At 36.5% G+C, this 12,646-nt stretch overlaps 1 protein-coding gene across 1 annotated transcript in view; it reads right to left on the bottom strand.

Moving 5' to 3' along the window:
- CFAP46 (cilia and flagella associated protein 46) overlaps positions 1–12,646 on the bottom strand; it is an 84,737-nt gene that overhangs the window by 66,234 nt on the left and 5,857 nt on the right. The window contains exons 2-9 of the mRNA XM_035896536.1: positions 11,965–12,089; positions 10,809–10,940; positions 8,415–8,479; positions 7,720–7,884; positions 4,652–4,775; positions 3,261–3,355; positions 2,298–2,405; positions 1,197–1,296 (exon numbers count right to left, since the gene is read on the bottom strand). Coding sequence (XP_035752429.1) covers positions 1,197–1,296; positions 2,298–2,405; positions 3,261–3,355; positions 4,652–4,775; positions 7,720–7,884; positions 8,415–8,479; positions 10,809–10,940; positions 11,965–12,089 — 914 coding nt within the window. The remainder of the gene's footprint in view (positions 1–1,196; positions 1,297–2,297; positions 2,406–3,260; positions 3,356–4,651; positions 4,776–7,719; positions 7,885–8,414; positions 8,480–10,808; positions 10,941–11,964; positions 12,090–12,646) is intronic.

Raw genomic sequence — 12,646 nt, 5'->3', positions numbered from 1 at the left:
CCCTTACAATTTATTATTATTATTACTATTTATTTTTATTATTTTATTTCAACTACTAACTGTTCTTCTCTCAACCCACGAGTTTGCTCACTTTTGCCCTTCCAATTCTCTTCCCACATCCCACTGGGGGTGGGGAGTGAGCGAGGAGCTGTGTGGTGCTTAGTTGCCGGCTGGGTTTAAACCACCACAGTGGGGAAGGAACAGAAGAAAACAAAACTCAGAGCCAGCTGGACATGAGAAACAAGAAGGGCATACACAGTTATAAAGGAGGCCTCACAAAATTTTAATCTAAGTATACCCCCATAGTAACATTATAATAAAAATATTATGGAAGAGTAAAAATTATTAAATGTTAGTAAATAACAAATTAAACAATAGTTTGCTGGAAAATGAATCATTCCTACTAAAGGAAACTGGGAAATGTATAGGAACAAACACTGTGAGAAAAGATCCACACAAAGGAGGGGATTAGGGAACGCAGTTTGTGGCACATCGTCTCTGGATTTCTCGCTCCAATGACAGAGCTATACTGCTGAAGTCCTGCCTTCCAGAAAAGGTAGCAACTCTGGGGCTTTTTTTTTGGCACTCTTTTCCTGAACTCCTCCTTCCATCAGTTCCCTAATCATGCTCCAGACAAACGCTCTGTCTTCTCCTCATCAAAATTAGAATTCATACGTTGTTCTGCAAGGTTTATATTGTACTCATAAAGACTAAAGTGAATGTATGTAACAGCAACTGCTTTTAGAGTTTAAATCTTGGTGACCAAATTACAATCTCAATGGGTAAACTGATTAAATCTTCAAAACCTGCAAGCATTATTTAACTTCCAATCAAACTGTTCCACAGAACATAACAGATATCTGTTCCACAGATAACATAAGAAACATTGGCAAAAATTTACAGTTAACATTTATTTGCCAAAACTAACTGCACTGCTAACTACCCTATTCTACCTATACCCTACCTTCTGACCTTACATCATCTCTTTAGTTTAGGAATAGATCACTTATCCAAGTAATTATTTATATTAATGAATATAAAAACAATACAGAGATAGACAGAAGATCCCAGAGCTGTCAGTATTATTTTTAAAGTATAATCACAAGGGGGAGGAAAGAAGCAGCAGATGTTGTGTAAAAAAAAAAATAAATCAATCAACTGTTATAAATAATAAATAAATCAATATTAATACTTACAGTAATCCCAGCTCTCTTCAAATCAAGTATACAATCATATGCAAGCTTAATGCAGTTTACTTTCATAGAAAAACGAGCTAATTCCAGAATCAAAGGAATCCTTCAAAAACAGAAAAACATCACTTCAGAGAATCTGATATTGCTCTTCTATGTAATTACAAAAACACTATACGAAAGTAACTTTCTGCAACACATCTGAAAACCTTTAAGCCATCTGAATATTAGAGGGCATGCAGTTCTACTAGTATGCTCACAGTTAACAAGGAAAAAGGAACACAATTAAAGTTGGCTACATGAAAAATACAAAACTTCATCTGTTTATGGAAAACAATTAGTATACTTGTACCATAGTCTTGTGCAAGATAAAAAATGAAACAGAATGAAATGTATGCAGCACAAAGATGGTGAAACAGCAAACAAAGCAATAGCAAGCAAAGACTGCAAGTAATTCTGTAAATACAATGCAGTCACCTAGCACACAAGTTAAAACAGTCAAATCCATTGGTCAATTACTTAGGAACAAAGAACACAGAACACACACAGTAGGAGACTGTGTTTTAAATGTTTGGATCTCCATAAATAACCAAAAGAGCATAGTGTACTGTCTGGGCTAGAAGATGTTATGAGATACCTGAATATCATCAAAGATTGACCTTAATGAGTAAAAATGTAGTGCTACTGCCACATGTAACAGCTGTGACGTAACTACTGGAACAGAGAGTTCAGTTTAGTCTGCACTTTAAAATTATGCTGAAGAACTGGGAAGGGCCCCAAGACAAGCTAGAAATGAACTAAAGTCTGAAAAGCACTTGTCAATTCTAAGACCTTTTAAAAAAATCTCATTTTATCAACAGCAAAGGGCTACGGAAAGATTTAATCATGTTCTACAAACAGCTATATGGAAGAAGATATTTAATCTTGGGTTCTTTAATAAAGCCTAATAGAACCTTTGTTTTTCTTTAAGATGACCTAAGCATTAATGCAACACTATTATAACTAAATATGAGTTCACTCTCTTCAAGGTCAACAGGAATTTTGACAGACTTCAGTGGAAGCAGCTTCAGCATCAACTTTCACAGGGCTATGACAAGTAAAACTCACTTCACACTGAGAACAGATGCAGGAAGTACATCGTATTGTTTCAAAAGTACATATACAGAATTCAGATTTGCGGTGGCATCACTTGGAAATTCATTCGTGTCCCACTGCCTGCAATACAAGAAGTGATCATGATTTTTCACAAGAGATATTATTGCATTAAAAACTTGAAATAACTTTCCTAACTCCCGAATGGGTGGCTCTTAGTACAATGTACCCGTGGGATACCTGGATTTTGAAATATCAAAGAAAAAAAAATTTTTAATCAAGTCAACAAAACCTACTTCAGTATGCCAAGTAAGTTACTCAGACAGCCAGATACGAAGCACAAAGAATGTTCCAGCATAAGAATTAATATTTCAGACAGTAAATTTTATTCCAGAAGCAAAGAAAAATGGTGTGCAAAACTCCTTTCCTATGTCAACATAAATTAGTCCACTGTTACTAAGAAAAGAACTAGTACTTTTAAAATGGAGAAGTGTTGAGAATTGGGAAAAAAAAAAAAAAAAAAGAGATTTTGTTATGAAATCTGATTTTCAAAATTGTTTTATGCCTTTAAAATTTAAAAAGTTTAAAAAGTATTATGCTTCCCATCCTTGTGATTCATGCATTATATCCTAGGTGTGATTTCCTTACTTCATCTTTACTTTTATACACGACTTGTGTACCGAACCACAGTCTGTTGGATACAAAAATGTCTTCCAATCTCTTAAATTATTTCACCTGAGAATATCCATACAACACAGCATTCCCTACATTCCTAAAGAACCATCTCACTTTTTAGCTGCGGCTGTTCTCTAGACAGGCCTGACAGTTACTACCCAAACTGTCATTATAGTTTTCCATTTGAGAAACCAAACTTTGCAGTAAATTTTTCTACTGGCATATGGGATACCAGAACCTGACCCTACCTCTGTAATATCAAGCATCAAAGGCACAAGTGGAAGGATACATTTTAGTACTTACAATTTTAACATCTGCATTTTATAAATAATTGACAAATGGATGGAATTTTGTATTTCCTTCTCTACTTGGGAAATATCCATTAGTTTGTGATATACCTATAAAATAACAATTTCAATTATTAATTGACTAAATAAACAAAGGACAGACACTCAACAGGACTAAAATAACGCAGGTATGTTGACTGTAGTCTTTTTCATAGACTTTAAGAACAGTGAGGCTACTACAATAATCTATATTGTTCTGCACAGACACCACAAACATGACCTAGCAGAGCTATGTTAACCTTCACATAGTGAGGATCAGAAGTGTTAGCAGAAATCTAAGTGTGGAACTAGCACCTGAGTTCAAATTCCAATCAATGCATTTTTAGATAGCACTCGTTCTGAAATTATCTCATCCAGCTATGAGAGATGAGTCCTAATCAAATTTATCTGTAACTATAAATTATATACAACAAAAAATATAATGAAGAAATGACAACTCTAGTTACTTCAATTTAAGTGTAGTTACACATGAAACGTGTGCACATCATTTCTTCTGACTCTCTCACACTGACTGCCCATAGCAATCAATACTGATTACTTAAGCTGTACTGGAACAGTAAGTTTTGCAGGACTTAATCATGCTGTTACTAAAGCTCTCAATAGTGTGGAACAAACTCTGTAGCCCTGCTGAGACACAGGGCCCAAGTACAATTTTAGAACTATTTTATTCTTCTGTTTAAGGCCACCGTCAAATAGCTTTGATCAACATTGCCTCTAAAAATACATAAGTCATTTTGACCTTGCCTAAATATTATTGCTTCATTAATATCGCACCTCTGGGAGGTTGTATATTGGTTCTCTTAACTCAAAAGTTAAGAGAACTTTGTATTATATACATACACTCTTGAAACGCAGTGATTGGGAGTGGACAAAAAAAGACAATAGACAGTGTAGCAGAATGAAATAAAATATGACTGCATGCAACTTCCAAGGTTTTTTTGCCTATTTCTGTCATATGCTCTGATCCCCTATTTACAGGGTTCAAGTTGGCTCAGTTAAGTATTTATCAGCATGAGAAAAGTCAACAGATGCTAAATTAAGGCAGGTTAAGTTGCACCCACTACACCTTCTGTGTTAACAGTAATTATTCCCAAACAGAATTTTTAGGGTTAGCAACAGTTATCCCGATGATATTATAGCAAAATAACACGGAGCAAGAGGGAGCTCTTTAGCTTATAGCATCAAAAATAGACAAACTGTAAAAAATCTCCACGTCTACTGTATCGTTTGGTAGCTCAGAAAATTTAAATGAAGGAAACAACATATTTAACAATTATAACTATGATCTTATGAAATGTAGAGAAAGCTGCTGTCTTACTGAGAGTTTAAAATATTTTACAGCATTACCATTAGAGAAAATACTTGAGAGTATTTATCTGGAACATTTTCCTTAATAAAGACTGCTGCAGTAGATGAAAACTCTTTTGCTTCTTTCAGTTTTGAAGCATCCAGGAAGCACTCAAGTAAATTTCTGCAGATCAAATAAATATTTGTATTAAATATTTATTAACACTCTCTGAAATAATTCTTATTTACATTTTTCAAGAGACTCTCTGTATTCAAGGTGCCACTCCTAAATGCAGTACAAGTGATTAGTGCTATAAAGCACTGACTCAACACAGAAGAGATCCTCTAACTTCTATGTCTTTGTTTCTTCCAGAGATACACAGCTGTTAACATACATTTATTGCAGATCACAAAAATAATCTTGGAAAAGGAGATTTTTCTGAAAACTTTTCTCAACAGGACACCTGGAATTAGAACAATTAATTATTTAAAGTTGTAGAAGAAAAATATTTCTGTGAGATCTATTCTAAGATTCTCCCTTAACTACAGGAAAGCTAGTATTTCAAAGCCATCTAGCAAAAGAAAACTATCCACATTGGGAACTGCAATATACCTACTGGATTTTCAATACTTTATCTGATTTAACTGAAAAAGAGCCTGTGATTCCATGAAATATATTAACACTAATAATTATTCAAAAAATAAATACAAATGTATTTACAAAAAATAAACGCTACCATTAGTTTCATAGCACAAACACACTGTGTGCACTTGCTAGTTCTCATCAATATCTCAGCAAGAGTATGTTTGGTATAAAAAACCTGCATGCATGGTATTCTAGATAATAAAATATTCCAAAGGGTATGCTAAGGGGTACTTAATTTTTTATTTCCCTCCAATTTCAGCTGATAAAGAAAATGCTGCATAGCAATAAACCATCAGTCATAGACCAAAGAAATAGAAAAGTTCACAAAAAGAAAGGAATAAACTGTGGCAGAAGGGTAACAGGAACTGGAAACGGCCTGTAGAACAGCAGAGCGAAACATCTCTGAGAAAAGGCTCTCTGACCTTGGAAAATTACATGGACACTCTTCATTTTGCACATAAAACTGCTTCCCTCAGTAGAGATATCTCAAGTTTTATGTTCCAGCTTTACTCAGGAAATGTAAGAATGGCAATATACTGATATCGATACACCATTTACTACCAATTATTATAAAATTATTATCAAATAATTGGTAATAATGCAAGTGTATATAATAGTACCGATACTGCACTGGGTTGATTGTGGGGGTTTTTTGACTTCCATTTTAATCTTGCTTAGGAGAAAAAACATTCAGTTCAGTTTTAACAGTAAAATTACCAACAACAAATTAATTTACTAGCAGAATCAGGTTTATTGCTCTCTCTCTCTCTGATTTTAGTTTTCATTACAATTTATTATTATTACTACTATTATTATTATTTAATTTCAGTTATTAAACTGTTCTTCTTTCAATTCACGAGCTTTCTCACTTTTATCCTTCCAATTGTCTTCCCGCGTTCTGCTGATAGGGTGGGTGGGTGAGCAAGCAGTTGTGTGGTGCTTTGTTGCTGGCTTGGTTTAGCCATGAGAATAACTTAGGCTACAGGCGCTGCTCAATCCAGAATCATCTGTTCTCACTAGCAAAGACCTGACATTATCTAAAAGATAGCTCTTTCTCTTAAAATGTATATCTCAGTAAAATATGAACTGCAGTCAGAGACTGCAAATCAGATACTATCAGTTTGGATGCTTTAAAATTTGTTCTTTATATTTATTTTAGAAAAACTTAATGTACAAAACAGAAATAGTGGTGCCAGCAGGAGCAAGGCAGGGACCGTGCCCCTGTGCTGGGCACTGGGGGGAGGTGGCTGAGGGGAGCCCTTATTGCTCCCTACAACTGCCTGACAGGAGCGGGGAGCTGGGGGGAGTCGGTCTCTGCTCCCAGGTAACGGGCAATGGGACGAGGGGAAGCAGCCTCAAGTTGTGCCAGGGCAGGTTTAGGTTGGACATTGGGAAAAATTTCGTCACTGAAAGGGTTGTCAGGGGCTGGAAGGGGCTGCCCAGGGAAGTGGCTGAGTCCCCATCCTTGGAGGTGTTTAAAAGATGGGCAGATGTGGTGCCTAGGGATAGGGTTTAGGGATGTTTATGCAAGTTATGCTCCTTTTCGTAACTTTTGGACTCCTATTTTGTAAAAGACTGGTTAAAAGAAGACCTATTTCATTTATGCTTTGAAACATTAGGCCAAGCAGTATATCCAAATTAGCAGAGACAGCCTTTAATTTAATACTGAAGAAAACTGGATATAATATTACTTAGAAAGGAAAAAAGCTTGAGCTAAACTAATTATATTGGTAAGAACCACACAATACCAAATTGTACATTAAAGCATGTAGCTGACATATAAAAACCACATCATTACTGACCACAACTCCTCTCTGTATTCTTAATTGCTGTATTTGCATTACAAATAGTTATTTTGCTTACTGATTTTTCATAGTGTTCCATTTCAACACACAGTTATGGATTAACAAGAGGAAAAAAATAGTAATATAACTTAGATAGCTTAGGTCAATATATACAAAATCTTCATAATGAAGAAGAAGGAAATTAGAAGGTTTCCTGAATATGTTCTCACAACCTAACCAGGCTGTTCCTTTCTCTTCAGGAGCCAGAGGACAGAAGAGATTTTTGTTTATCTATTTAAACGTTATGTTTCCTTACCCGAAGAGAACAGTTCTTAAAGAAAATGGGAGTTTGTCTTTCTCCTCACTTAAAAGGACTGAATATAAGCAATGACTCAAACACTACATCCAAAACAACTGTGATTCTTCAGATCGGACTTGGGTCCGAACTGCCACCCTACTAACACTCTACCTAACCCTCTGCCACTAAAATTTTAACCTCAAAGTAAATATTAAAATGAAGCACCTTTTATGTTAAGTGTACATTTATGTATTTTTAAAAGTTACGAATTAAGCTTTCCACAATAAATGTATCTGCAATGTTACCAATGAAATATGTATTATTACGACTACCTCAGGTGGCAGCCACACATACAAGAGGACTACAGAATGCCCATATGAAAAAATACAATTAAACTTACATCATAAGTTCTGCTCTCCATTCATTGTCTTGCTCCTCAGTTTGGTTTAACACTTTAACAATCTGAGAAAGGCTGGGAATAAGACAGTAGCGGAATCCAGGCTTAAGATATGGCCTCACATGTTGCCAGTAAAGAATTGAGGCATTATAGATCAAAAAATAATATCTGAAAAACAAGGATCAAGAATTCAGTGTGTCATGGACTTAGATAAATATAAAATTAGAGAAAGAGTATTTTAAGACACTTCGAAGAAGTAAAAATTGGAACTTTTCCTGTGTTTAGATAAAAACCAATCCTAAGAACTGAGAACACAAGTACAGCACAAGGACACCACAATAACTCTTGCAACTCCACTCTACACAGTAATTACCCACTTAAAATAAGCTAACGTGGTGTTCTCCCCCTACCGAGCAAGAATACAAAAGGGGAATAAATGCTCAGAGATAATCTACCAGCCTTAAACAGGCTGATTAATCCTGTCTATTTAAGACTGTCCAGTATTCTTGTATCGTTGCAGCACACACAGCAGTTACAGAACTGCAGCAACAAAATGGAAGGAAAACCCACAAAAGCAAAAAAACCCAAACAACACAATTCCAGACTGCCTAGTGAAAATCTAAGACAAACAACTATGAAAACCTAACTCCATAACCTTTCCTGAGATTTAAAGAGTTAATCCTACCAGTAGGGCCTACCTTTGATCATGGGCAGCAAAATCTATCGCCTTCATAAAAAACAGCACAAACTTTTCAAACTCTTCCTAGAACAGAACAAAAAAATTGTTAATGCAATTTGAATATGGGTTTTATAAATCAGTACATTATTTTCCTATTTCAATATGTTCCCATCTCGTAACTTTTATTTTCAGGCCAATCCCAAATAAAACATGCTGCCATAGAAATAGAATAACTAAAAATCAGTGGCATTGCCTATTACTACATTTTCCTGATTTCAAATTTTAAGACTATCTTTTCAGTTTCTTTAATTTCTACCAAACTTTAATTATCAGGACTGAAATTATCCAAAATTGCAAAGCTGCAGACTTTTTAAGCTTTCAGCAAAGAAAGCTCAGAAATGCCCAAGAGCAAAGCAAGGAGAAAAAATAATATTAGTTTGTCCCATTAAAAAACTTGAGATATTACTTTCTTCAGAAAAGCTGCACCAAGAATTTCTCAACTGAATGGTGGGACAGACCTGTTCTTTTTATCATTAAAGCAGACAGGAAACAGCTTTTCAGAGGAAGACACGGGGGTCGTGGTGGACACCAAGTTGAACACAAGCCAGCAGCACACCCTTGCCGGAAAGGTGGCTAACAGTGTCCTGGGCTGCCTTAGGAGGAGCGTTGCCAGTGGGTCGAGGGAGGGGATCCTTCCCCTCTGCTGGGCACTGGGGAGGCCACTCCTGGAGTGCTGTGCCCAGTGCTGGGATCCTCAGGGCGAGAGACACATGGATGCTGTGGAGAGAGTCCCAATGAAGTCCCATCGCAAAGATGATGAAGGGGCTGGAGCATCTCTCATATGAGGAAAGGCTGAGAGCGCTGGGACTGTTTAGCCCGGAGAAGGCGGCTCGGGGGGGATCTCACCAGTATGTACTGAAGGGAGGGTATAGAGAAGATGGATGGGATCATAAAAACGGATTTTTGAAAGCCTAAGAGAAAGATGCAGTTGAAATAACAAAGCGGAGGTGGGACTGGATGAGCAGGAAGGGAATGGCACCAGAGGGCTCTCTATAGTGAGGTAGAATAACTGAAAACTCCAAGAGTTGGGACTGATTTACTGGACTCTGGGACTGGCATATGAAGGCTGCAGAGAATGAATCAGAACTGCCTAGATAAAGAGAAAACCAGGATCAAGAGCCTGAGAGGTATTAGATACTGAAGTAGAAAAGTTGCACTTGGCCCTTAAGAACACAAGCATCTTAATCAGCTAACAAGGATTCCTTAGGATGGAAACCAAAACAAGCACAATTTTATCTTTTTTAAGAGAATGATGATTACTAGTCATACAGCATGAGCTGTTGCGCCACTCCTACTTTCATAAATGATTTAGGAACACAGCAGCGAAAAAACTTTACAACTCATACAGAGAGTGTCTTAAAAGAACATTACAACACACAGCACAAGGGAACCAAGTTGGGATTGCACATACTAGGATGGTTCTTAACTTCTTAGAAGTTAGCAAAATTTGGCTGAGATTTAGAAAACATCAGAATTTAGAAAAATAAAAGGCTAACTGGACATTAGAAAATACTTTTCAAATGCATACAAAGCTTTAACGGGATCACTGATCAGTTGTTCTGCACATGCTCTCAGAGAAGGCAGAGAAAGTAGAGATAACAATAGGGAGAAGATTCCAGCTTGAAAGTTAATTCAAATACATTATTCAAGGAAACTACAGCAACATCTGTCAGGGAAATTTGTGAACACAAATAATACAAACATCAGTTAAGGCCATTTTAGGGGGTCAGATATCATCGACAAGTTGTCAAAGCTGACTGACCACAGTACAAGGACAAGTGAAATACTCAAGACAGAAAACAGATCCCACTCCATTTTAAATTCAGCAGGCGGTAAAAACTACTCGTCAGGTACGGACACGGTATCACACGAATAGTAACGCACAGAGGCTTTTAGAAGCGTAAGTACCCTGTTCAGTTGCTACCAAAAAGCTTCGTCTCTCATGTCAAAAAGCCACATCCAAAGTACTAGATGGAAAAGTTACTGATCAGTGGTGGAAGCACATTGCCACAAAGAAGAAATGAACTGTACAACCTCTCTGAGGGCCCCTTTAGTCTTCTACTTCCCACAATTCTGTGAAATGCTTAGTGCGATCCTGAATAAAACTGGTAATTGTTTCAAAAATTTTGCAAGCATCTTATTTCCCCCCCCCCCAAAGCATTTGCAGAATGAGGCTAATTCAGCTGCTAAGTTTTGTTTACTCCCAAACTACCCATTAAAATATTTTCCTTTTTTTTTTCCCCACAGTCCTGATTACCCTTGTGTATTTTCAATGACTGAAAGCAATACATAAAGACCTAGGAATACTCTTAAAAACCTGGTGTAATATAACACAATCTTCATAATTTCTCACCAAATTATCGGTAGAGAGTGGAGTGTGCAACTGGCCTTGGCACAAATATGCTCTGCCAAGGAACTGGTTCACAGGAAATCTCCCTTTAAAATACATCTGTAGACAGTCGCTGCTCATTTCCAGATATCCCAGCTAAGATCAAAAAAAGCATTTTAGTATTTAAAAAAATGCAACAAATAATTAAGAATTGTTAGTTTTTAAAAATGCATGCCTACTCATAGTGTAGCATCTAACTGCATACGAGTATGCAAAGAATATTCTATAAAGTTACATATCACATCTGGTACAAATCCATTAAGATTTATTAAAATTTAAAGCAAGACTTTCGTCATTCCAAAGATGTAGAAAATAGCTCCTTTATTTAACAAAGCTCCTTAGTCCCTTACAGTATACAAAAAATGTTTCCTTTTTTAATAGCCATTAACAGAATTGTTAACATAAAGGCAAAATTCTCAGTAGAATTTTTTTTTTTTAAAAAGACAGGTATCAGCCCGCAGGATTTTGTATGGATGTCAGTGCTGCTCCTCAATTTTCAGACAACAGAGAGAATTTGAGTGGCTTGCAGCTTTGGGGGGGGGGGGGAAAGTTTTATTAGAAATTCTACCTGCTTGAAATCCAATCACTTGTGCCATGGATTGAAAATTAAAAACTACTTCCAAGTTAAGAACCTCTACCACATTTTATAGAAGTCAGCTCACTTAGCAAAACCTTTGGTAATCAGAACGTCACCTGTTCTTTTGCCCAGCAGGGAAAATGCTCACAAATGCATTTTCTTCAGCCATAACCACATTGCTAACGTCAGCTTTCCATGACAAGAAAAAAATATTTTGTATTACTATGGTACCCCTTGTATATTTTGTTCTGATTTCAAGCTTCACAAACCACAGTTTGGGGTTGGACTAGATGACCTCTAGGGGTCCCTTCCAACCCAAACCATTCTATGATTCTATGAATGATTATAAAGAAGCGATGATTTAGAGGCAGAGTTTTAACTGAAAATGCATGTTTAAACAATACACCTCCAAAACCAGAAGAGTTTAATATTTTTCATGGGTACTTCTGGGAACACTTTTAACTAGTAATGTTAACAACTGCATATACAGTACGTCATATAAACCTTTTTATTCAATACAGATAAATTGCCTAAATTACAAACCTGAAATGCTTGTTCAGCACATAAAACATATAAGTCGGTGCTGAAGGTATCTGATGAGTCCAGTGCAGATTTTCCTTGAGTGGCTGATTTGATCAACTCGTAAGCATTCTTCAAAGCCTGAACATCTGAAATAAAAAAGGAGGAAAGAATGTAACGGGTAATTTGTGCTTCAAGGTGGACTGACAGACATGATTGCATTATTTCAAATCCACTGTATGGCATCCTGTTTCTCCTTTACAGAAATAAATTATGAATGTTTAAGCAAAATAACGTCAAACAAACGTTGTTCAAAGTCAGCCACAGCTGCAAGATGAAGTATTAAGAACTCTTTTGCCATTTAAAATCACCGATGTTAGCACAGAAGAAGGTGAACTATTCTGAAGGCCCGGTTCACAGTTCCCTGAACTCAACCGTACTCTCTGCGTTGACACAAAATTTTGAGATTTGATCCTTGAAGTGTTCATACGAAGTAAACTTGACTGGAAGAAGCCTCGACTGAATTAGGACCACTACAGCAGGTACTTCCTTCGATAGTCGAGAAGCACATTTAAAGCATCACAAGAATACGTTTTCCACATATATATATATAAACAAACCAGACCGAGATCACACAGCTTTCGCGTTCCAAGTGCGATTTTTGTTTTACTTATTTTTGAAGGCGGGCGAAATGCCGCAAGCGCCC

The sequence above is a fragment of the Egretta garzetta genome, unplaced genomic scaffold, assembly GCF_000687185.1.
Source record: "Egretta garzetta isolate BGI_Z169 unplaced genomic scaffold, ASM68718v1 scaffold766, whole genome shotgun sequence".
Taxonomy (NCBI): Eukaryota; Metazoa; Chordata; class Aves; order Pelecaniformes; family Ardeidae; genus Egretta; species Egretta garzetta.
The sequence above is the reverse complement of the archived record's forward strand: the minus strand, read 5'-3'. Positions and strand labels throughout refer to the sequence as shown.